The sequence below is a fragment of the Crinia signifera genome, chromosome 11, assembly GCF_055691185.1.
Source record: "Crinia signifera chromosome 11, ASM5569118v1, whole genome shotgun sequence".
NCBI lineage: Eukaryota > Metazoa > Chordata > Amphibia > Anura > Myobatrachidae > Crinia > Crinia signifera.
The window spans coordinates 28,601,044-28,627,787 of NC_139227.1; the positions used below are offsets into that span (position 1 = coordinate 28,601,044).

The 26,744-nt window shown below is 47.0% G+C and overlaps 1 protein-coding gene and 1 pseudogene across 2 annotated transcripts; one reads left to right on the forward strand and one right to left on the reverse strand.

Moving 5' to 3' along the window:
• Window positions 1-1,287: 1,287 nt before the first annotated feature.
• SPG7 (SPG7 matrix AAA peptidase subunit, paraplegin) lies at window positions 1,288-22,668 on the reverse strand. Of its 2 annotated transcripts, none has more exons than XM_083165253.1 (17): window positions 22,437-22,668; window positions 20,500-20,602; window positions 20,308-20,397; window positions 19,640-19,866; window positions 18,177-18,316; window positions 15,476-15,578; window positions 14,498-14,623; window positions 13,005-13,167; window positions 12,690-12,863; window positions 11,047-11,171; window positions 7,758-7,860; window positions 6,149-6,259; window positions 5,688-5,803; window positions 3,969-4,125; window positions 3,608-3,771; window positions 3,127-3,204; window positions 1,288-1,911 (listed from the first exon to the last, which is right to left on the reverse strand). In XM_083165253.1, exons 1-17 carry the CDS (start codon window positions 22,551-22,553, stop codon window positions 1,711-1,713), a joined length of 2,298 nt encoding a protein of 765 aa, XP_083021379.1. In that variant the 5' UTR covers window positions 22,554-22,668; the 3' UTR covers window positions 1,288-1,710. The 2 variants fall into 2 exon arrangements, with proteins under 2 accessions (XP_083021379.1, XP_083021378.1); XM_083165252.1 differs by having other exon boundaries at window positions 19,640-19,869; window positions 22,437-22,667.
• A 2,010-nt stretch (window positions 22,669-24,678) lies between these two features.
• On the forward strand, window positions 24,679-24,814 carry LOC146046472 (U2 spliceosomal RNA; annotated as a pseudogene).
• Window positions 24,815-26,744: the final 1,930 nt, after the last annotated feature.

Genomic DNA, 26,744 nt, shown 5'->3' on the forward strand with positions numbered 1-26,744 from the left:
TTTGATATAAAAAATGGTCAGAAGCCTTGTGACTCGGGTGGCCAATCCGGGGATCAGGATCGGCTGGATCCCCGGTTTTGGCCCTAAAAATGCTGAGATTTCATCTTCCAATCTCGGGATTTGCTGTGCATGCGCATATCTAATGGCGAGCAGTGTCTGAGCGGGTATGGGCGGCACAGCATGACCTCTGACCAGAACACTGCGCAAGCTGCACAGCCCATTCCTGCTCCAGACCGCACCTCTGAGTCCCGGCCACAACGTCCTCTCCTCTCTGCAGCTTCTGCCTCCGACTCTGCTGCCACTCTCCCACTCCCAGAGGCACCCCTGCTATCTGCCCAGCTCCTAGCCCCCAATTTTATTAGGAATGTCAATCCCGGGATAGGCATCCCTACTTGTGACCCATGGTATTATGTATAACAGCAACAAAGCCCTAAAATTGTAGACTTCCTGCCAGCAAGGTATATTCTGATGAATGTCTTAAAGACTAGCAATTGACAACTGGTCTTCATTCCATCGGCTTAAGTACACTTAAATGGTAGTGGCAATAGATGCGGTGTAGTCGGTCAACTCTCAAATGTCCTCCATCACATAGATCTGAATCTCTGGGGGTAGAGAATGGTATTGACACACACACACACACACACACACACACACACACACACACAAGTATTGTGTCTATAGCACCACAAACAAATAAGACTATTCAGGTGAGGGTCGGTCAGGAACAGGCTAGTGGTGGGGAGGCCAAACCTGCCACTCCAACCCCTCACATCGTAAAATAGAGTCTTCAGAGGTCAGCAACATGCACTGCAGCTGGTTATAGGCACAAAGAGGGTAATTCAGACCTGCTCGCTAGGCTGCGTATAGTCACTGCCTAGCAAGCAGGTAAACATCACCCCGCCGAACTCCTGCCCACCTCATTCTCCCGAATCCCCACGCTATGCTGCGCGCTTACACATTCCGCTCGCATGTGTCCGCACAGAGGAGAAATCATTACTCCCCATCGGATGACTGACTTTTCATATGGCCGCTTTCCGCCGAATTCGGGGCGGGCATCGACATCAAGTGACCTAGGCGTTTGCTGGAATCCACCCATCGTTTCCTACTGTTTTTGTGGGCACCAGTCTTGAAACCCTGGACGGGCCCCAGCAACCGCTGCACATGCATATGAGTGACTATGAGCACAATCCCACCAGCGAATTCAGACCTGTATGAACAGAGCTGAATTGGCCCCAACGTCTAATGTTCCCTTCATCACTACTGTAATGAAACCTTTATTGCTGATGCTTATATCAGAGTCCTTTTAATGTGTTTTTTTTTTATTCACAATATTTTACAACACAATTCATAATATATAAACCAGAAATGAAATAATAACTAGTAAGTCTCAGGGACCTTGCAAGGTGGGGAAATAAAACCTTCACACTCTCATCACTAGAAGTAGTGTCTCCAGTAAAACACCACACTGCGCTATTATTACCTGGCCACCGTCTGTGGGCGTAGAGATTCAGCTCAGTCTTCTGTAATCTGGAGGTTCCTGTAAGGCTCACAGGCACACAGTTTGGGGATGGTCACAGAATATCCCAGCAGCGTGTACAGAGGGAGACCCTCAGCTGAGAACTTTTCTAACACAGTGAGCGGCAACATGACCTCCCCAGTGATATGGAGCTCATGTAGGTGTTCATAGAATGCCTCTATCGCAGGTGGGAGTCATGTCGTATGTACTGCTTCATCCTCATTTTTGGGAGCTGGTGGGGCACTTGGTTCCTCGCCGCTGTCTTGAATGTCCTTCTCAGCTTCAATCCAGCTCTGTGGAGCAATCATTCTCTTGGGTCCGTGTGGAGGCGGACCAATCAGAGATTCTATGTCACTGTAGTTTATAACTTCCTTCTCCAGTAGGGCATTGGCCAGCTGAGAAAACAGGTTGAAGGTCACAGGTTATGATAGTTACTGGGAAGGATGGACACTGTAATGGGACAGTCTGGGTACACACTGGAGCGAAATCAGGCCGATTTGCCATTTCGTAACGACAAATCGCCTATATCATTAAGTGTGTAAGGGTGATTCCGTGGTCGCTAGTTAGATGTGCTGCACATCAAACTCAGTGATATCGCTAGTCACCTTGTTTATGTTAATTGAGGAAGTGTTTTTTTTTTTTAGGGAGCGCTCCCCACTGGGCAAATTTTTGGGGGGGGAGCGCTCCCATAAAAAAAAAAAAAAAAATCACCATCTCTCCTGGGGCCAGGCAGCGCCGCTGAGCACTACATCAGTCGCTGCCCGGCCCTGCCCCCAGTAACCCAGCTGTGTGCGGCGTGACATTACAAGGTCACGTCGCACACAGCCGGGGGAAAGGAGGCCGGGGCAGAAGCTGAGCTCAGCCCTCAGCTGCACTACTCGGCATTAGGTAGTGTAGGATCTCCCGGCTCTCTGCTCGGCCACTCTACCTCTATCTGTCCCACCTGCGGTGGGTATACAGGGTGTGTTGCGAGGTTATGACATATAGCCCATTCCAGTAAGCCACGACCTCATCATCTAAATATGAACAGTAGACTTCTTGGTTTCTGCGCCCATAGAAAAACAAGAGGGTCAATGCTGAAATATAAGATTAATATAAATATAAGATAAATTAGAGTACCGGTTTACTCAAGTTATGGTAAACTTTCTCCTTTTACCAAAAAGTTTTATGGACCACTCTCACCTGGGGAATAAGGCTGAGGCAGCAGTAGTAGTGTGCATTTAGTTAGGGGTTCCCTGGTTGTATTGTGTTAATGTAGGGTGACATTTAATGAGATGCGAAAAATTTATTTTTGCGATTTTTTTTTTTTTTGCCAAAAACGGCCGAAATCGCACTTTTTCCCGAATTCACATATTTAATGAGTACATGGTACCGAGGAGATGACAAAGACAAGGATATATCTGCATCCGGATTACACAGGATATCACTCTGCGCACAGATAGATTTGTCATAGTGGGACACGTTTATTAAGCCTGGTGAAGTGATCAAGGGGATCATGCAGCAGCCAATCAGCTTCCTCTTTATCACTTCACCAGGCTTAATACAATATATCAGTATTGCGATTGTTCCTAGTGGCACCGGGAGCTGCACAGATTACACCAAGTACTCACCAGCTGCAGTTTGTCCGTGTTCTTTTGTAGCAGGTTCTCTGTATACTTGTAAGCTGAAGCCACGAGCTGCTGGGCTTCCTGAGGAGAAAGAGAACATCAGGAACCTACACAACAGGAGTCATGCCTGAACTGTACAAAGCTTTTATAACCTCACAGGCCTAGGAACGTGTTCCCAAGATCCACCCGATGGCAACAGGGAAATCTCCCCGCCTTCAACCACCCCACTACTTACTACACAGTATATGCAATAACAGACCACTGCACCCAATCTGAGCACCCAGCCCAATCCTATAGGATATGAAGGGCACTGCACCCAATCTGACCAATCCTATAGGATATGAAGGGCACTGCAGGGGAGGATGAAAGACAAAGATTTGCCCACTGATGTGTGTATGGTTCCCTTACCCAAAGCATCATTGGCACAGTGTTAGACGGTCACCATGAAGTTTTATAACTCGGTGCCCTATATAATTAGACTCACATAATCCATCAGTTCCTGCAATCCCTGACTGAAGGGTCTCCTCCCAATGCCCGTGGAGGTCGTGCTGTCTGGAAAAGACACCTGTCCGATGCTGGGCACCATTCCGTATTGCTTCACCATGTTATATGCCACTCGGGTCACTTTCCTCAAGTCATCCTGAGCACCTACAGACCAAAATCAGGAGTAATTGACACTATTAGTTTGTATATATGTGTAGTGTAAATCAGACCTTTACATCTGCAGCAAATCCCTTCTGAAATTCTGTCACAGTCCTTTAGAAGATAAAAGAATCTGTTTGACTGACAGAGGATGTGAGTGAACAACAGGTGGATGGACTGGAGAACGAATGAGCATACTGTACCTGTGGTGACCTTGTTGAAGGTGATGAGCTCTGCCACTCTGCCGCCCAGTGCCATACACATCCTCTCACACAGCTGGTCCTTAGTAAACAGAAACTGGTCCCTTGGCAAGATCTGGAGAAATCCTAGTGCTGCATTTGTTCTAGGAGCAATGGAAACCTGCAGAGATCAAACACAGTAAGGTGCTTGTCACAGATCGCACACAGGCCTGGATTCTGATTGGTAAGGCATTGCACATCCACCAGACAGCAAAGTCTTCAGAGACAGATCACACACAGAGCAAGATCCTCAGAGACAGATCACACACAGAGCAAGGTCCTGAGACAGATCACACACAGAGCAAGATCCTCAGACAGATCACACACAGAGCAAGATCCTGAGACAGATCACACACAGAGCAAGATCCTCAGACAGATCTCACACAGAGCAAGATCCTCAGACAGATCACACACACCCCAAGATCCTCAGAGATAGATCACGCACATCAAGATCCTCAGAGACAGATCATACACACCAAGATCCTCAGAGACAGATCATACACACCAAGATCCTCAGAGACAGATCATACACACCAAGATCCTGAGACAGATCACACACACACACAGAGCAAGATCCTCAGACAGATCACACACACCCCAAGATCCTCAGAGACAGATCACGCACACACACCAAGATCCTGAGACAGATCACGCACACACACCAAGATCCTCAGAGACAGATCACACACATACACTGCAAGGTCTACGGATAGAGAGATCACATCTCAGTTAAAAAATCACACACACACTAAGGATATCAGATACAGAGATCTCAAAAACAGTACGGTCCTTAGATACACGGGTGTGGTACAGGGGTCCGACAGTCATTAGCCCGAAGTCGGGATCCCGACTGGCCGGACTCAGACAGCATGGCGAGCGCAACAAAGCCCCTTGTGGGCTCGCTGCGCACGCCACACTGCGGGCATGGTGGCTCACTACGCTCGCCACCTATTCTATTCTCCCTCTATGGGGGTCGTGGACCCCACGAGGGAGAATAGCCGGTGGCCGTCGGGAACCCGTCTGTCTGTGTTTTAACAGTCGGGATCCCGACGTCGGGTAAATGACTGCCGGGATCCCGACTGTCGGGACCCCGTCCGGCACCCAGATACACAGTATCCAAATTCCAAAAATGAAAACTGTTCTAACCACATGTGAGGAGCTGAATTCTACTGATCACATAAGCGGGAGAACATCAGTACTAATTCTGACTCGGAGGAGGGCATCTATGGGTCACCCTGGAGCAGCTTTCTCACATAAAGGAGTTATTCCGCCAATATTTTGGATACATTTTCATAATATTCAAAAGGATTGTCCTTTGTAGAACCCTTTCTAATGATACTAAGCACAAAGGAATATGTGCTTTGTGAAGCCTTGATATCATATTGTCTATTTTTCACATAAAGCAGTTCACCTTGAGTCCTATTGGTAGAAAAAGTGCTATATAAATATCATTATTATTATTATTATTATTATTACTACCTTCCTGGTCACAAATCCAATTATTATAACCTGTCCTTGCAAGTCAGGCATTCCAATTCCCTTACTGACCATGATCATATCCTTATCCCTACTGGCATACAGAAATTATACATGTATTGTGTAAACCAAGTAGTGCAGAATTATCAATAGCTTACACTGACATTATACATTACCCATAATACACAAGTGGTTTGCTGGCCTCACCTTCATAACAGCTTCAGTGTGCTCCAACAGCCACCCAACTAGAGCGTGACCGGACTCGTGGAAAGCCACCACCCGCCTCTCCTCCTTGGACATGATCTTGCTCTTCTTGACTGTACCTGCAAATCAAGAAGCCAGTGTATAATGGGTCCGTGTTGCTTTATGCAACCTGTCCCAGTGCAATGAATGTGAGCAAACCTCTTATTTTAAGCAGAATAATATAACCAGGCTCTTTGGTTTCTTCTACAGATGGCCACCATGGTTGCTCACAATATGTTCTCTCTGGCCAAAAACACACTACTGAGAAACTTCCTAATGATCCCTCGTCCAATCAGAATACACTGTCGTCAAGTCCCTCCCAAGACTATGGAGGGTGGGCTAGTTCCCAGGAGAGAAACTCCAACCAAGGGAAGGTATAAGGGAAGACCATCATGAGTGTATGTAAAATGTGCCCTTATATTTACCTGCAATCACTCTCTCCACAGCATACTCAAAGTTTAAGGTGTCTATGGACTGGTAGCCTTCCCGTGCAGCATGCAGAGCGGCCTCGTTACAGATATTAGCGATATCCGCTCCTAGGAGGGAAATACACAAAGCAATTATCGGAATTGTGTGAGACGCAGGATGTCTGTGGGCAGTATTCAATGAGGATAATTCGCCCTGTTTCACGGCGAATTTGTGCTATTTTCGCATTGGAAGGTGATTTTTTGGGTCAGAAAGTGAATCACCCTATTCAACGTGCACTTCTCGCCATCTTTCTAAGTGATTTTTGCCGTGTAGCAAATCGCCATCTTTTCATGGTGAAGTGGAAAGTGAACTTTTAAAATAAAGTTGTTGTTTTACATTTGGTGTAAAAAAAATCAGGAATTTTATTCCGTGAAGGGGCATGCTATTGTTATTCATGTGCTTATAGCACATGAATATATATTTAATTTAAAAAAACATTTTTTTTTTACACAAAGCAGCCAGCAGGGGGCCGGGAGCCGAGAGCCGCTCATTAGATATTCATATATTCACTGCACCCGATCATTACATATGCACGATCGGGTGCAGTAAATACCTGGTCCCCTGCTGGCTCTCCCGGGGGGCAGCTTGTGCTGCCTGGCTCCTGGGGAGCCCACCTCCCCCCACATATGTTCTGGGGCAGGCAGGGAGACTTCCATCTCCCTGCCTGCCACCGTCCTCAGGCTCCCTGCGGCATCCACTGCAGGGGTTCACACTCGCCGTCAGGGGCAGCGAGCCCCTGCGACGTTAAATAGGGGGGACAGCGAGGCTCCGGAACACGGCGACCTAAACAGAATTCGCTGCACGCCGTGAATATTCTCATTGAATACGGCCCAGTGTGTGTGCTGTGGTGAGAGGGGGTCTCTAACCTGAAATGCCCACATTTCAGTGACCTCTAAGGGAGATGAAAGGAAAACCTGTGCTCTCTGCAGCAGCAATGATGGAACTCTGTCTTTTCCATGTTATCTGGAGTTAGATGCGAGTCATCAGCAGAGCACAGGAAGAGTATAAGTCTCATCCGCTCACTTCTCTGGGCACTGGTGCTGAAGCGCATGGTCAGTATATGTGTAGTGCCAGGGACTGACTTAACAACCATTTTGGGAAGCATGGCAGACAGTGGCTGAAGGCCAGTGCAGCAAGAACTTTAATACTTTTGGTGCTGGGACTTTGTGCTCACTTGTAGGTCCTGTCTGTGCCGGTTTTTCCAGGCCTTTATACCTTTATGTCATGCTTGCTGCCATTAAAGACTGGAAATGTGCTGTTCTGCATCCTATATTCCGTGACCCTGTTACAGTGTATATATATTGCTGTGTGTGCGCATGTGTGTATGACCACACCATACTGTCCCTAGCCTAATACAGAATTGTCACTGGTATAAATCCTCCTAACCACTCTATATTTGGACAATAGAGTCAAAAAATTACTTGACTTCCCTATTTATGACCATTATTCTCTCATCTGGTGCTTACGTGTTACTTATAAATGTTAGTTTTCTTCTCTTCAGGAACTAGATAAAAGTTATTGTACTAATGTTACTCTTTTGCCAGATAAAAAGGAGTCGCTTTGTACCACTAAATCCGGGGGTGAGCTCAGCCAGGCGCAAGGAGTAGAAGGCCCCGGGTTGCATTAGTTTCAAGCTTTTCATGTGCTGCTCAAAGATCTCCCTTCTTTCCTACAAAACATAAGGGAGCAGCCACCAGTGAGCTGGGATGAAAACCGGAACAGTGTTTACAGGTACAAAAACAGGAATTTGACACTCACCAATAATTCCATTTCTCTGATCCCACTGCAGTCTTCAAACATTGGGGGCAGATGTATTAAAATCCAATTTACGTTTATAAAATAGCGGTCCCGCTTCTCCTGCTTAGCAATGAGAATCGGGCACCCGTATCACCCTAATGCAGTGGTTCCCAAACTTTTATGAATCACGGCACCCTAAATCAAAATATTTTCAAGGCACCCCTAGGCCAAATGCTTCTTATCGAGAAATTCAGAAAAGAAATATTAAATTAAGTGCATTGTGTTTATATGTCACAGTTATGTGGTAAGGAACAGGATCTGCTACTGTTTGTGCACATATATTATGATTGGCAGCCACCAGCACTGGTTTTGCCTGGTACATTGACCGGAATGGGATCATTCGTCAGACTGCATTTAGGTCTACAGTCATTAGGTCGACCCCACTAGGTCGACTGGCAGGAAGGTCGACCTGACTTAAGGTCGACATGGGCCAAGGTCGACATGACTTAAGGTCGAATTTGCATAAAGGTCGACATGAGGAAGGTCGACTGGTCATAAGGTCGACATGGGTTTTTCACTGTTTTTTTATCCGAATGTCGACACAGTCGACATGGACACAGTTGGCAATGAGAATCGGACCCTCGCTTCGCTCGCAATGCTTCGGGCACGATGCCTCGCTGCGCTCGGCACACTGTTTTATTCTCCCACCACGCCCTAGTGGATGGTAGGGCATGAAATACCGCCTGTCGGCACATGTCGGCTCAAAAAACAGTGAAAAACCCATGTCGACCTTATGACCAGTCGACCTTCCTCATGTCGACCTTTATGCAAATTCGACTTTAAGTCATGTCGACCTTGGCCCATGTCGACCTTAAGTCAGGTCGACCTTCCTGCCAGTCGACCTAGTGGGGTCGACCTAATGACTGTAGACCTAAATGCAGTCTGACGAATGACCGCATCCCCATTGACCATAAATAATATGAATTTATCTTGGTTCACCAACCCAAGGCACCCCTGCAAGTGTCCTGAGGCACCCCAGGGAGCCTAGGCACACAGTTTGGGAACCACTGCCCTAATGTACTGCTGATAAGGAGAGCCGTTATGGTCTGCCTCCTCTGCGCTTCTTATCAGCGCCTGCTTCATACTGGTCATAATATTAAAAAATAGAGCTCTCCCACCCCGGCCGGCTCTCTGGGCATGCGCAAGATCTCGCTATTATTGCGGGATTTTGAGCGCAGCCCGGAGCCCAGCAGCAGGGATAGCGTTGTCTCTGGGGCGATTCAATTCCGCTTTATCCTGAAAGACCAGGTGAAAACCAGGTAGGGGGAACCACAGAAAGAACACTGAGGTCAGAAAACCTTCAGGCTGAAGCCAGTACCAGCAAGATAACAGTCTTCCAGGTAAACAAGCGCAAATCCACCAACTAATGGCTGAAACGTATCCAACGGAGGAGAGGACCAGAGACAAATCCCATGGTTCTGTAGGAGCCATAAACGGTCCCTGAAGTCATAAGACACCAATCAGAAATGTTTGGACTTCAGGAAGCGAGGCCAGATGTTGGTGAAAGACAACGAACAAGGCCAAAACCTGGCCCTAGAGAGAACCCAACCTAAGCCCTGCTGAAAATCCAGCTTGAAGAAAGCGTAGAAGTCGACACATACTAAACAGCCGTAGGCAGTCTGTGCTTCTCACACCAGGAGACATAGGATTTCCAGATCCTATAGTGATGGGCCGAAGTAACAGCCTTCCTTGCACTAAGCATGGTAGGGATGACTGATGTTGGGATATCCGTCCTACTCAGCAACGTGGATTCAACATCCACACCGTCAAACGAAGACACTGAGTCGGGGTAAATGAACACACCCTGTTGTAACAGGTCCTCCCTAGAGGTTGTCTGCCAGAAGGAAACAGGTCCGAGTACCATGTCCAGGCTGACGGAAGTGGACTCTTTTGAGGCCTATGACTAGCCCTGGAATGAGTGGAAAGGGCAGGAAAAAAGGTGGATTAGACTGTAATTCCAAGGAATTGACAGGGCATCCAATGCCTCAGCAGTCAGGTCCTTCATACGAGAACAGTATCTCGGAAGTTTGTGATTCAGTATGGACGCCATCAAATTGATCTGGGGAACCCCCAATCGCTGATTTGGTTGTGAAAGATGTAAGGGTGAAGCCATTCTCCTGGGTCGGAGATCCTGACGGCTGAGGAAATCCACCTCCCAAATTTACACGCCAGGATGAAGAATGCGGACAGTCCTGTCGCATATCGCTCTGACCAGAGTAAGATCGGACGGACCTCTCGCATCCCTCCTTGACGGTTAATATGTCACAGCAGTGCTATTGAGTGACTGAATTCTGACGGCACATACGGAGGATCCTGCCCCAGAAGCAGGTGTATAGCCTTGATCTTGATCAGCGACCTTGGAACTGGCGATCCAAGACAACAGCACCTCAGCCCCCAAGGTTGGCATCCATCAGCAATACTGTCCAGTCCCAAATTCAAAACCTTCGACCCTGTAATAGGTTTGTGGAGTTTAGACACGAGGGAGCGACATTCTGATTGGCCCACGGGCCATTCAGTCAAAGATAATGGATAACGATCGATAGCTAAAACTATCAATGGTTATCCATCACATACTTTATGACTATCGATGGCTGGTTGCAGAATAACCATCAATGCAACCATCGATGGCCATCCCTAGTATGGGAGTGGGATAGAGAGGAAGGAGTCTGCCACACTGTAAGAATTTTGAAGTGCCGACTCCCTCCTTTCACCACTCTATCCCCAATGTATGAAGACTTCAGTGTCCCCTGGTGGATGAAGGAGAAACAAGGGAGGATTCATCTCAAATCAGACAAGGAGTATAAACTATACACATACACACGGTTGAGCTTCTGATTTTGCCTATATATAGTCAAAATCCGAAGAAAAGTTAGCACAAAACCACACAGTGCGTATGGCCTATTTTGATTATATGGTGTACAAAGTAGTGTTCTACTATAAATAAAATCATCTATAGTCAAAAATCGCAAGTAAATATAGTCAATACTGTATGGTTCTGGGGAGTTCAAAGGAAATCGCTTAGTCAAAATCTCACCATGTGCATGCACCGTAGTCTCACCTGTAACGTGGGGAGGTCAATAAAAATATGTCTGTCCAGGCGTCCAGGCCTCACGAGTGCACTGTCCAGGATGTCAGCCCTGTTGGTGGAGGCCAGCACAATCACATGATCCGTTGTACCCATTCCTACAACAGAGGTTAGAGGTCAGGAGATGCCAAAAGATAAAACTGTAAAACAAACATAAAACGGTGCTAAATGTGGTCACTGATATCTTCATACGCTCTTAGGGGAAATGGACACAAATATAACAGTTTTGTGCAGAAACGAAGCAAACTTCACTTCTATTAGAGCAAGCCCGGTGACTACAAGGTTTATAGCAGGACAGGTCAACCTGTGGCTCTCCAGATGTTGTGAAACTACACATCCCAGCATGCCTTGCCACAGTTTTAACACTCCCTTATAGCAAAACTGTGGCAAGGCATGATGGGATTTGTAGTTTGACAACATCTGGAGAGCATAGGTCAAGAGAAAGAGCGCTAGGTTGGCCAGGCCTGGTTTATAGGGTTTAACAGACTATGGAGTCCACATACTAAATCTTGGAGAAAGGTTAAGTGAACAGAGAGAAGGCGCCGACCAACCAGCTCCTAAAGGCTCCCATACAATGCGGCGACTTCTCCCCTCTGAGAAGCTGCATGCGGCCCTTTTGCATGAGACATATCACATGCAATCCCAGTCAAGCCTGCCTGGCTCAGAATCAATCCAGGAGATGGCCCGGTATGAAGCGCATGGGACTGCACACTGCATCGGACCTGCTGTCAATCACCTGCAATTTGGGCTCTTTTCCTGTGTTTGATCGCTGCAATCACAGGAAAAGAGCCCAAATTGAAGGTACATTGCCCAGTGTTTGGGGGTCATAACTGTCATGTTTCAAACGCAGGGCCATACATACTAAGCCTTAAAAAGGGCCAGATGTATCAAGCTTCAAAGGTGATAAAACAGAGAATGATAAACAGCCAGCCAATCAGCCCCTAACTGACATTTTTCAAACCCAGTCTGTGACATGACAGGTAGGAGCTGATCGGCTGATTGTTTATCACTCTACATTTTATCACTTTTGAAGCTTGATACATCTGGTCCTATGAGAGATAAAGGACCAACCAACCAGCTCCCAACTGTCATTGCTCAAACACAGTAAAGGTGTCCGACATAACTTTATACATGACTAAGATTATAACGCCGACACTATTACAAGTGTCAACTTTCTCCCATGAATAGAACACTGTTGACATATGGACTATCGACAGAATCTACTCTGACAAGCAAACTACTTCCCAAGGTGTGAGAAGAGCTATATATGCGGTGATTGCAGGGTGAGAGCCATTACACGGTTACATCTCACAGAGAGGAAGCCATTGCTCAGTTATTGGTGTAACACGTTCCGGATCACTGGCAGACAGGTCCAGGGCCAAGACCTACGTCACTCACATCTGATGGTGAGAGGAAGAAATTATGGACAATCAGGGGACTGTATTTTAGGCTTACCTTCACCTGCTTATTTCCACAGCACCAACAACTACCAGTAACATCACCACAGTGGACAGAGCAAGTATAAAAAGAATATAAAGTCTAATTAGCATAAATCAGTAACAACAGTCTGAACACTGAACGACTAGACCTAATCATCCCAGGTGCGGCCTTCTCACCATCCATCTCCACTAGCAGTTGGTTCAGTGTCTGTTCCTCCTCTGTGTTAGAAAACGTGGACATATTTGTGGATCGCTTTTTCCCAACGGCATCAATCTCGTCAATGTACACGATGCACGGAGCTCTGGCCCGGGCCTCCTTGAACAGACTACGCATACGTGCTGCTCCCAGACCTAACGGTCCGAGCGAGAAGAGGGAAAGGACGGGATTACCATAGAGCACAGCGCGACCATAAATAGGAAAATAAAAGTACTATAAAAAATAAATATATAAATTCACATAAAACATGGTTTTCCTGAAATGCCAGGCTTTACCTCCGATCACTTCCACAAACTCTGATCCGGCTATTGCCAGGAAAGGCACCTGAGCCTCTGTAGCTACAGCCTTTGCCAGCAGCGTCTTTCCACAGCCTGGCGGCCCGAGTAGCAACGATCCTTTGGGTACTTTTGCCCCTAGGTGTAGGTAGCGTTCTGGGCTCTATGAAAGCAAAAGACAGAATCGTTTGCACGTATTTCCATTTTGATTTCCTGCTTGAAAGAAAAAAAAGAAAGCGTTGTGCGCGGACACCGGTGAGGCCCGGTACATTTCACCCTTGTGCCAACAAGGATAGGAAACGGGCCATAATTATCATTTGAAGAAAAGCCTACAAAACGTAAGATTTCTGTGACCATTACTGAGTAGACATTCAGACAAGGATATCAGCACAGAGCAGGATTGAAGCCTGCTATTTTCTATATAGATAAGCTTATTCAGGCCCGTCACCTGGCTCTAATATCGTCAGAATGCTCCACCATTGGGATACATACGGATGATCAGCAGTTAGTATGTCGGCAGACAGGATACAGATGCCTAACTCTAACCTTCTCCTTCCCACAGCCTAACTCTAGGCAACGCAAGCAGCAGCATGTGAGCTCCGGCGTATGATCACTGGAGCACGGAGGTCAGGGGGGGGACAACAGGAGGGTGCCGCTAGAGTTGATGCGCCAGTGATTCACAGCTGGCGGCACCACTGGCGCACATCTACCTACTGATGGTATGCCCGGAAATTTTTCAGGACAGCCCGCTGCGGCAACGTAGCTGAGCCCGGAAAATTTCCGGGAATACAGCTGCAGTGGATAAATGATCATCTTAACTGTAAGATATCCCAGCAAACCCTATTTTGTCTTGGGTACTTGTGTAATATCTGATGCCTTAACTTAAGGCATACAATCAGATGCGATGCGATTTTGCGGTAAAATCACATTGATCGCATCGCATCCAAATCGCATGCGATTTTCCATAGGATTGAATGTTAAATTGGTCCTGTTCATTTCCCCACTATCCATAGAGTTGATTTTATATAGCGTGGCGAGCCACCGAGCCCCGCAAGGGGACGCGGATTACTTCAAATGTATTCCGCGTCCCCTCGCCACGCTTCGGGCTCGGTGGCTCGCCACGCTATATAAAATCAACTCTATGCCCACTTGGATAGTGGGGAAATGAACAGGACCAATTTAACATTGAATCCTATGGAAAATCGCGTCGATCGCATCACATGCGATTTGGTTGCATGCAATGCGATTTTTTCCGACCTGATCTCAAAATCGGGCGCCCAGTTATTACACAAGTACCTTGTCTTGAAATCAGGTCATATCTAGATCTGGACTTACTACATTCTGGTTTAATAAGACCTGCAGCAGGTCATCAAGCTTCTGTGGAATGATAAGCTCCAGCTAGCCCATACGGAACTACATCAACTGGTACAACACAGGCTGCTGAATCTTCATACTCTGCCGATCACCATCCTGGGTCCTGCGGCTACATTTACCTTCAAGTAATCCACAAATTCCTTCACTTCGGTTTTTGCTTCATGCATCCCAGCAACATCCTTAAAGCTGATTCCTTTCCCAGAAGCTCCATCTACAATGGTGAAACGAGCCGTCTTCAGCTGGTTCTGGAGCCATAGAGAGTGGGGGAGAGACGAACATGAGCAATAGGCCTATGTCCAATACTTATTTCTACTTACTAGGACTCTCTTTGTGGATTTAACTACATAGATTACAGCTACAAAAAGGAAGGGTTCCAACTTTAGACATCTCCAACTCATCCAGCTCCCCATCCATGAGCCCACACTACCTCGGCCCTGGCCCCGCCGGCACTGGGGGCAAGTACTGCAAACCTACAGTAGATCTCAGCTGCTTGCCTTCTGCTCCTGAAAGCAATGGGTAGCTATAGCAGTTGCAGAGAGCGCCGTGACCGTGCTGAGCTTGCTGGGACATCCCGAACCACAGCCACACCTCCTCCCAGCATCAACGAGGAGAGTCGCGCCGGCTGGCACAGCAGATGTTTCTGCAGCACGCTGTGTACAGGAGGAGCCATCCACAGGGCTCAGTCCTCGTCCCATTCTGAGTAGCGCAGGCTGGGAAAATGTCTGTGCAAATTGTGCTATGGTCCCCCCTATAGGTCAGTCGGCCCCTCAGTTCTCATTCTAATTTACAATGGGAGCCTATGGACATGGGGTGGGTTCATTTTTTTTTTTTTACTTAATAAAATGTAGATTTTTTTAATGCCTGTTTCAGTGGTTAATCAAGCAGCTAAATCTCCAAAATCTGGCAGCTTGTATCTCACAGACTGTTAGTCACCGCAGGATGTTTGATGTTCCTAAATCCACATTTTCCTTAGTTTCAAATATATATATATATATATATATATATATATATATATATATATTTCTAACAGGTTCCTAAAGCTTCTCTATATATCAATGGTACTGGCTGTGACCAGGTTAAAGAGTTCCGCAACTCACAAAAGCGCTGAAGCCTCCTTGTCGGCCTGTCAGACCGGTCACACGGGAAAAGTAGACTAAAAGGCCGATACCTATCGCAGCGATGGTCAGGGCATACAGAGCACTGCAAAAAGATAGAACAGGGGACACATGGAGCATGAAAACAGAAGCCACGTAGAATAAAACCAAAATAAACGGTTACAAATAAACATATCTAGTACTAGCATGAAGTAATTGCTGCTGAAAGCTTGTAAAAAGGCCCACTTTATCTCCAGCATGCCTGTAATACCAGAAGTCACCACAAGGCGATGGCACACTTGGTATGGGGCGTATTCAATTAGCCGAGGGGTTATCGCTGAAGGATAGCCTCACACATTAACGCCTTGAGCGATCCCACTACTAATGATTGCTATCACATAGGTTCTGGGTGAAGTAAGTTTATTGGGGTGTACACACGCTTTGATTTTAACATATTTTGGATTTTGATTCTAGAAGCAAAATCGAATCGAAATCAAACATTTTTTAGAAGCAATCGATACTGATGTGCGCTCCTGTTTTGTCTATATCGAATAGAAAAATAGACTTGTGCAGGCAAGACGATAGCGAATACACTATACTAAATTGAATGTGTACACTCTGCCTACAATGTGAATTCAAACTCCAATACAAAAGTACAGATCGAATGTAAAATTGAAAGGAAAGCAAAGGCCAAATCAAAAGGGGGTGGAATTGGGGAAATCAAAAGCAAATAAAATCTAAAGGAAATCGCATGTGTACACACCTTTAGGGTTAACATACTTGTGGCTGCTGTGGTCAGAGCAAAAATCCCTACTTACGATGATTACATCTCAGGAGGGTGCGAGGAGAAAATCAGCTGTAAAGGGGTGCACGTGCGCTTCGATCTGGCAGCCGTCGATAACTATTCCATATTGGCCTCCGGAATCGAACAGGAGGTAGGGAGGATGGTACGTGGGGCTGCATAGATCAGCATTACACTGCCTTTGATCTTCCAGATTGAAGTAGTAATAGACTTGGCTGCCAAGTCTATTTCTGCCTTCGATCCCAGTGCCATGCATCGGGATCGAACGTGCATTGAAGACAGGCCGATTCAGTGTCATTTTCGATCCAATTTTGCTTCTAGAAGCAAAATCGGATCGAAAGCATGTAAAAATCAAAGCGTGTATACACCCTATAAGTGCAGCTTGTTGGTTTATCGCTGGCTGCTACAACAAGGCCACAGTAAGCACCGCAGGTAATGGAATATGCCCCTATGTGTAATCAAATTGCGTATTGTAGTTTATCTATGTTCCCGACTACTCTGCCTTTTTTTCTATTATTATTCTATGTGCTGTAGTATTAAGTTTTGTATATGGCACAAATGTAAACAAATAAGGGGTGGAGGGTATTACCAAATAAACTAATGGAAATAAAAAGAAAACGCTTATTTTTTTCACAGGACTGACCGCTGCATAATTTGAGTGAATAACATAGTCTAGTGATGCAGGGGGTTATTCAGACCTGATCCACGGCTGCAAATCCGCAGCACCACCAATTACGATATTTTAGCGGCGCCCATCGCATCGCATACCATGTCATACAATTTTAAAATTGTATGACATTGTATATGGCATACAATGCCATACAATGCGATGTGATTAAACATTGTATAAGCACCCTAATGGGTGCTTACAATGTTAAATGCACCCCCACTATAAACGTGAACCCGAAGCGTGGCGAGCCGGCAAGGGGCGGCGGTACGCGTCCTACGACCTTTTCATACCCCCACTATCCATGTCGGCGTGGAGTTGAGAATAGAAAGTAGGACGTGGATACCTGTGAAGCCCGCGAGGGGACGCGGATACCTGTGAAGGTATCCGCGTCCCCTCGCCACGCTTCGGGCTCGCTGCGCTCGCTACACTTTCTATTCTCAACTCGACACCGACGTGGATAGAGGGGGTATGAAAAGGTCGTAGGACGCGTACCGCCGCACCTCGCGGACTCACTGCGCTCGCCACACTTCGGGTTCACATTTATAGTGGGGGGTTGGTGTGGGGCTGCATTTAACATCGTAAGCACCCATTTGGGTGCTTATACAATTTTTAATCGTATAGGGGGCCAAAATCGCATCGCATGCCATCTGGTACATGGCATGCGATGCGATTAAAACATCGCGCGACCAACATCGGTGGCGCCGCTAAAATACACAAGTACCCCAATTACCGATAGACTGCCCATGTGTACAGACCGTGGCGCACATGCCTGAGATAAAATCCTGCTATGTTGTTTTTTTTGATGTATGCAAGTTGATTAACAGGAAGTTGGCGTTCGGGGGGTGTGGGGGGGGGGGTGGTAACCAGCCATATATCTTTGAATGTGAGAGATAATGCTGGCGTGCCCAGGGGCTTCATGGGAAGGCACATGGCTGCGTCTATCGCAGCTGCTGAGTAAGTCCCGGGCTACGCACGGACTGCACATTAGATGCGGATTGGCTTGTGAATGGATTTGCAGCACATTGCCGATACAGCTACAGTAGTTTTTGCAAGCCGTGCTAAGCAATTTGCAGGCTTGCATGGGGCTAGATTTCACTTAGACTGGGCAGCAGCTATCTAATCACGGCCCAGCGATCAGGTCTGAATAACCCCCATAGCGACACTATATATTTGCAGGAGGCATGACCATGCCTGGCATCGGGTGTTCCTGCTAGACAAGGAAAGGGACATACTTTCCAAAAAAGTCACTGCGCTTGTACGAAAGGGGAATCCGATCAGTCATGGCGATACTCAGCGCTTCCTCTGCCGCTCGCAGCTTCTCCTCAAACTTATCTATGTTGGCTACTTTCATCCTATAGAAAGGGGTGAGGGCCTATGAGGGAAAAAAAATAACGTCAGAAGGAACATACACGATCAGTATGGACATTATCACACACATGGCTTTAAGTTGAGATACAAATTGACAAGTCAGTAAAATGATGTGCGCCGCACAGGGCGACACCATAATAGCAAAGCTGCTCTGCGTCACTGGGGCGGGGTGTGCGCCGCACAGGGTGACACCATAAGAGCAGAGCTGCTCTGCTATTACGGTGTCACCCAATTGGATATGGTCACCTAGAAGTGGGGAGACCAGGGAGAAGCTGGAGGCTGCCCTACCATGGGTGCCACCCCGAAGCTTCACATAAGGCCACGCCCTCTCACTCCTCCCACCAGAAGAAAGGAGTTGAGTGTCGGCCACCGGGGTCATGCCCCCAGTATCCTCCACAGGAGGAGGCAAACAGGCAGCTACGATTCAACAGAAGTTGTTGGCAGCAGCGGAAACAGAGGGGCAGACAGTTCCCATATGTTATATCAACAATCACAATGTTGACAGACATTATATACGAATAATGTCCACAGGAACGAGATTTTGACAGACAAAATAAAAGCAACGACAAGCGTCGACAGTTACTTAATTCTAAACCTAACCTTTGTATTGTTGACGTTTTAACGGTGTCAACATTTGAAACACGTTGACAAGAGGACTACCACAATCAGGTGACATTATTAGTAGTTTCCAAAGCCAGGTTTTAGTGACATCCAAGCTTGAGCACAGATGGTTAATTCAAAACAACTGAGGTACTAATTAAGACACCTGTGCTCAAGTATGCTATCCTTTAAACTTGGACTGTTATGATGCCACCAGCATTAGCAAAGTAAATGTAAGCAAATCAGCTCTTAGTAACATTAATCTCCAATATATCTAAACATCATATACAATGTATAAGCAGTGGGGTACACTCACAATGAGGACAGCATCCATACACATTGTTCCATCTGTTTTATAAATGATGTGGACAATCAGTTTGTGACAATACAAACTGCAGGTCACTGTAGTGCTCTGATGGGCAACAAGCAGCCCCCCCCCCCCCCCCCCCCCAAGCCTTCAATTGCAACCTCCAGCTTATTCCCACGGTGTAGGGACATTTGTTTTTTGTAGCTTGTAAAACTTGTTTGAAAAACCCAGGAAACTAACAGTTGAATCACCTGAATGAAGGCTATTGGCTGGTGCCGCTAACGGTCCAACCCCCCCTAGAGGATGATCAACTAATAAAATCATCATCTTGGTGAGGCCAACGTGCGGGATGACACCAATGTGACAAGGAAAGCTCCTCTCCAAACCATATATTTAACAGGATAGCACAGTGTTACTCACCGGTCTCCCGAACACCACAGCGCGGTCGTGCAGCTGTATCTGCACGTAATCACCCTCGGGAACGACCTCCACACGCTTCACCTCACCCTTGGCCAGCATTTCATTCACAAAGTCATTCCAGGAAACATACGTGTTGCTCATGGAATTGAACATGTAAATTCCCAACACCAGTGAAGATAAAGCCAGCACTCGATAAACTAACATCATATGTTCCTTCTTCTTCTCCTCTTCTAGGAAGACACAAAAGGCCAAGTGGTAGACTGGCTCCACAATACGACACATACATATTGGCATGCAAAAATAAATATTTTCCTCCTCAGAATATCCATAGATTTTATAGTACATTAAAACATAAAACTCTACACAGACAACACAATCTTGTGATGACAATAATCATCAATGTCAACAGATATACAAAGGCTCAAATGTAAATCACCTGAAACATGGCGAGCTACCGTAGCTAAGGTCATAAAATGGCTGTCGCTGTTGGTTCCGGTCACAAAATGGCTGACAGTTCACACAGACCATTACAAATCCATAATTTGGTACATTTAACAGTGGAAACTCACAAGAAACTAAAAACTGAAGCGGGTTTTTTGGGTGTTCCTAAAATTACTTAAAGCTCTATATATATAGCAGATAATATAATTATTTCTCCGTTGTCATACCATCATTTTCTTTTTGGTTCCTCTCATTCGACCCTTCATTCTGATTTGCTTTACTCCTGGAGTCTGAGGTACTAAAATAATGAATTCCACCTGCAGTGCACAAACAAAAATGCAATTACTGCCCTATTCACAAATCTTCCACAATATACATGGGAAAGGGGTCATTTGGATGAAACGGTGAACAAAACTGACCTAGCAGCCTCCAGACTTGAACCGGCTCCCGGGACCCATAATGTTTTACCAAGAATCCCGTTAACCCCTTATAAGTAGGGGTAACTCTCCTGCACAATAGAGTCTGAAGCAGATACAAAAAGGAAAATAATAGTAAAATTCAGGCAGGGGCGTAACTAACTATTTAGCGCCCCCCCGCCGCACGTTTATTTAGCGCCTATGCCCCCCCCCACCTAACCTGCCCCTCCTTCTTACCCGCGGTCTGCGTCTCGCCCGGCTCTCTGTCGGGACCTTCCTGACGTCACGATCCCGGCCGGCTCCTGCTGCTACAATGAAAACGGACTCTTAGAAAATGGCTGCTCCCATACTGCAGACAGAAAACTGTCTGCAGTATGGGGGCAGCCATTTTCTAATTGTCAGTTTTCATTGCAGCAGGAGCCGGCCGGGACCGTGACGTCAGGAAGGTCCCGACAGAGAGCCGGGCGAGACGCAGACCGGCAGGCAGGCGCATGGGGTTAAACGGCGAGGGTCACTTGTTTTCGGCGATCCCCGCCGTTTATGGCCCCCATTGAATACGGGCCATAGTCTGCCTATCACAAAATTAAGGATGATTATGAAGAAGACACCCTTGTTGTACTTGATGCAGGTGTTATTGCTGGGTCAACCCGGCGTGAGGTGTGAAAAGGACATGTCAAATATTCCGGGTTCAGCAACCCAGGAATCGGGATAAAAGCTGTGTTATTCCCAGGCCGGATCCGAGTTGCTGGGCAGTTACTCGACCCGGGTTGCCCATTTACTTCCCGGGTCGCTGTGAGCACCAAACAGCACAGATGCTGGGTTCTCCCAGGACGGACTAGTGCCCAAATCCCAGGTGCAACCTGCCATTTGCGATGTGAAAGGGGTATAAGGTACCACTGCCACACTTTCACTTTTGGGACTGTGGAGTGGGTATGGGGGGCAGTAGATTGAAGTTTTAGATAGATTGTAAGCTTGCAGCAGGGACCTCCAACCTCTATGTCTGTCTGTTTTACCTAGTTTGTTCTTTCAACATTTGTAAATGGAATCTGCTGCGCTATATAAGAAACTGTAAATAAAAAATTTTTGCCCCATCACACATTTACCTGGCCCTGTGGTATTACTATTATTGCCCCCTGTCACACATATACCTGCCCCTGTGGTATTATTATTGCCCCCTGTCACGCATATACCTGCCCCTGTGGTATTATTATTATTATTGCCCCCTGTCACACATATACCTGCCCCTGTGGTATTATTGGTTACGGTATAAACGGTAGACAATGTCTAGGTCGACATTGAAAAAAAGGCAGAAGCAAGCTTATGGTTGACAGACATGTTTGAGATAAATAAGGTCGACATTTTGTTCACAAATTATTTTCGTTTAATGTTCACTGTTTGTGGGCATTTTATGATAATAAAGATTCTATTCTATTTGTTTTATTTGTGTCTATGTCCACAAGGACACTGTATAAGTGTACCGCTGTGCTCACCATATTCCCACTCGGATAGAAAAGTATAAAAAAAAAAAAAAGCACCTTTTTTTGGACCCAACAAAATTGAAAAAAAAAACTCATGTTGACCTTATTTATGTACACCTCTCTATGTCGACCATAAGGTTGTGACGACCTTTTGGAAATGTCGACCTACGCCAACCATTTCAAAGTGTCCACCTAGTCACTGTCTACCAGCCAGTGACCACATACCGCCATTATTATTGTCTCCTGTCACACATATATTTGTACCTGCCCTTTCATACATTATAATTAATACACCCTCCACTCAATATATAAGTGCATTGCCCCTTATGTGACATTTATCCCGCTTATGTGACTGTTGCCGGAGTTTGGTGGTAGGGTAATACTCCTGCCCCCACCATTATTACCCCTATACCACATCTTCTACCCCAGCCTCGGCTAAGCTTTCCCTACACCCCTCTGTACCTGCAGTATCCTGCCGGGATGTCCGCTGCTGCTCCTGGTCCCCGTCCTCAGCAACAAGCGGCAGATGCCCCAAAGACCGGCAGGGCGACCCCCGACAGTCCGCAGTAAGGGGCCCATCCCGGGCAGCGCTAATAACTCCAGGCCGAGGCTTCAGCACAACCTTCCGCGGCCTGTCACATACACATTAGGCTCGCTACTTCTGAGTCCCGGCCCATTCCCCGCCCATAATAATACACAGCGTCCAGCCCACAGCCATGACCGTGACACCACACACACAGGGCACATATGTAACCAGGGATTGTGTAATAACTCTGGTCATGCTGTTTACTTAGACATTGCTAAGAAAGTCCTGTATAGTCAGGTGCACTGTGACACAATACTACTGCTTTGGCAGTTCCATTTATTATTAATGATTAACAATATTAAAATACCTACCCATATCTATCATGGGGCATTTCTGCATATTTACCATTATTTGGTACATCATTTCCACATTAAACCTCTGGGTCAGATCTTGATTGTGAGGGGTTTATTCTTTATTTATAGAAGTTCTACCCAGAAATGCTGTGTTCTCATTGCCGCCCCTGCAAAATCCCGGGTTTTTCCCCCCGGGTTTTTGGCGGGGCACAGAGCATCTCAGCTCTACAGACCACGTTCATACTGCACCTTAGACCTGGGAAATTCCCGTGTCTGCCCCGTTCACACTGCTTCCCCTGGTATGCCTGCCATCAAGTGTGTGGCATCTAAGAGCTGCTTTGATTGGATGTTAAAAAGTATCTTTGATTGGTTGTTTAAAAAGCAGCTTTGAGCAATGCAATGAACTTGCTTTTTTGCATATTGTGAGAAAAACCCGGGTCTAGCCTGTTCACACTGCCACACACCCATGTATTACCCAGGAAAAACCCTGCAAAAAACCTGTGTGTAATTCCCAGGGCATAACACCCGGGAATTTCACAAAGACCCTTTCACACAGAGACGCGACACAGGAAATTACTGCTTGCCCTGGCAAATACCCGGGTTTTTGCAGCAGTGAGAACTGGTATTATTTGCCTTTTAACATGGGTTTTTATGCAGTGAGAATGGGTCAACCCGTGTCTGCATACCCAGATCTCAAACACGGGTAACAAGAAGGGTTGTACCCGTGTATGAGATCCGGGTATGCGACCCGTTCACACTGCAAAAAAACCTGTGTTAAAGGGCAAATTTCCGGGTCGACTTGCTAGACCCGGGAATTTGCCTGCAGTGAGAACGGGGTATAAACTGGTAACCCGTTCACTGCAATGTAATAGCCGGTGCTGGGAAATGCTCTCATCTCCCAGTGCCGGCTCAGTACTGACTTCCGGTGACGTCACCCACGCAGAATTATGCCGAGTGGGGACTCTAGTGGAAAAGGGTTCACAAGCCAGGACACACCCAGGATGGAGACCGGTACAAAATCACCCAGCTTGTAGATGGAAAAGGGTATAAGATGGGAGTTCTATTGAAGATGGCATGCAGCCCATAGCAACCAATCAGATGATACTTCTTATTTATTTAGCCCATAGCAACATTCCATCTTCAATAGAACTCCCAACTTAGTAAATAAACCCCTGAGTCTGATATAGCTGCGGATGCTTCTTGCCATTATCAGCAAGCTATGCAGGCGCCTCATAGTGCATGTGTACCTTCACTGGGGATACAAGAGTGTCTGGTTCACTCTGTGCATGAATGGATCTCTGGTCTGTGTATTGGGTGTTTCTGGGAGAATAAGGCGAAAAAAACAAGATGTGGGTGTCGGGGGCGGGCAGTTGACATCACCAGATGATCAGCTGACCACCCTGTCTCGTACAGGACACACGCAAAGCTAAGACACCTGAGAGTGTCTTCGTTTGGCGTGTACTCACCACATCATTCAATGGGCGGCGGACCATCGATGATGTGGGTCTTGCTCCCTATGGTTGCGAATGGATGTTTATGCAAAACAGCCATTCACAGCCATGACAGCAATTCGCCCGGGCGGCAGGCTGCAAAGCGAGCGGCGGCAGCTTAAAAAGACATGCAGTGCTGCACTTCAACCAGAATAAGGTCCTTTATCTCTATACCAAGCAACTTCATCACTGCAGCCCTCATATGGGGCCTTATTCAAGTTCACTCTTTCTGACAAAATCCTTCTTAGATGGACAAAACCATGTGCACTGCAGGTGGAGCAGATGTAAAATGTGCAGAGAGAATTAGATTTGGGTGAGTTATTTTGTTTCTGTGCATCGCTTCTCGGCCTTTTGGCTAAGATCAAGTGTAGTATCTGTTCTTATCAGTGGGTATGGACTGGCCTCTGGCAGAGAATAGAGAAAGGCTGGACTGAGTAGCTGCTCTGATGGGCGGAGGGTGTGGGACCCCTCTTTTTTGCCTGGGACTGGTGAAAAGTCTGGCTGAGTACCTTTACCTCTGCCTTTGGTAGGAGGTGTTGTTTCCGTAAATCCACTGGTAAGAGGGGGGGAGAAACACTGGGCCTAGTAGTTTGACTCTCTTGACGGGGTTCGTAGCCCCCGAAGGATGAGACAGCGAAAGGCTCAGTCTAGTATCCATTCCCAGGGAGCGGAGAAAAGCTGAGACCGAGTAGATTGGTCCAGGTTGGGTAGGGCCCCAGCCTGGGCACAGCGAAAAGCTCAGCCTAGTATCTTAACCCTGGGAGCGGAGAAACACTGGGACTGAGTAGATTGCTCTTCCGAGGGGGGTGCAGCCCCTAAGGGAGTCTTTCGAAAAGCCCAGTGGAGTACCCATTCCCATGCCAGGGGCTGGAAAATGCCCTACGATGGGAACAGAGAAACCTTGGTCGGACGCTGATCGGTCGGTTGCTTGGAGTCCGAGGCTGCACTGTGCCCCTGGGGAAACTCGGGGGTGCCGAACATGCACGGGTGATCCCAAAATCACCATGCACTAGTATGGCACTTGCACTGCGCACTTCCCTTCAGGTAGCGCTTCACGTCCTTACCCCGTCCTTTTGGATGGGGTAGGACAATTTTTCACACCCCCACCCTGGCCTTCTGGCTAGGGTCCTTTATTATTTATTTCTCTTCCCCTCTCACGTTCGTCACTTTTCACGTTCCTTGTTTTTTGTAGTTTTGTCACGTTTTTTTGGGTAGTGTGGTCGACCCTTTCGGGCCTTCCATTTCCCCAATGTGCCGAAGCTCTCGCCTTTTGGGGAGAGCTTCGTGCCCCCGAGGACGACCCCGAGCCGTAAGGCGGAGGGAAGTCTACTGAGGGTCTCTCCAAACCTTCGGGTGCGGAGGACCCACCGTCCTAACCCTCCCGGGGGTTGAGGAATGAGGGTCTCTCTAAGCTTCGGCGAAGAGGACCCAACGTTCCCTATTTTTCCCTCTTCGGCCTTATGGTTGAGAGGGGTTAGAGGAAAAACGGGGCCCTGTCTCTTCGGAGACTGACCCATTCGATCGCACGGCCCCCTTTGCACGTGTTTAGGCACAGCACTGGTGGTGGGGAGCACACCTCGGGCTCCTGAGTTTTTTCAAACTCATTTTGTTTCTGTGCAGGGTAAATAATGACTGCTTTATTCTTACACTGCAATATAGATCTCACTTTGCAGTAAAACCCCACCCAAATCTAATTCTCTCTGCACAAGTAACATCTGCCCCACCTGCACTGCACATGGTTTTGTCCATCTAAGAAGGATTTTGTCAGAAAGAGTGAACTAGAATAACCCCCATATGGTGACTATATGATGTAAAAGGGGATAATAAGGATATTATTCTTCACTTCCTCATATAATCAATTTATAATAAAATGCAGACAGCCTACCAATATTTCCGGAAGTTCGGTCTCTGTCACAATGCATCCCTGAAAGAAGTCTCATGCCCTAGTCTTAAGACACTGAAATTTCTCCATTGTGAGACGAATAAAGGAATTCTATTCTATTCTATTCCAAAAACGAAAGGCCCCCATACATAAAGCCGACTTGTCCTAAGGACGAGTCGGACCCAATTCTCCTCCAAGCCGCCCGGCAGCTCCAAATTTAGGACTTGATGTGCCATTTTTTACATGTGATTAATCGCATGCGATTTATCACATGTAAAAAAAATAACAGGGAGCTGGAGGGCGGTGAGGAGCAGTGGGGGCGGCGGCGGCGGCTCTCAAATGAGTGGCCGGCTGGGGAGGGAGCAGTGGGGCAGCAACGTTAATCAGATCAGTGCTGGGGCGGGCAGCGGTGACCAGATCATCAGTGTCCACTCTCAGCCAATCAGCGGCCGCAGAGGGAGGCCACTGATTGGCTGAGAGTGCTCTATCTCAGCCAATCATTAGCCGGGCAGTCATTTG

What these genes read in the sequence shown, in the direction of transcription:
- SPG7 (XM_083165252.1), bottom strand. Translation starts at nt 22,553, where the DNA reads ATGGGCCCCTTACTGCGGACTGTCGGGGGTCGCCCTGCCGGTCTTTGG. An exon ending in CTGTGGTGTTCGGGAGACCG is followed by an intron (nt 18,317 to 19,639) that starts GTGAGTAACACT and finishes TTTCCCTCATAG; the next exon opens with GCCCTCACCCCTTTCTATAG. An exon ending in ACACTGAAGCTGTTATGAAG is followed by an intron (nt 4,126 to 5,687) that starts GTGAGGCCAGCA and finishes TGATCTCTGCAG; the next exon opens with GTTTCCATTGCTCCTAGAAC.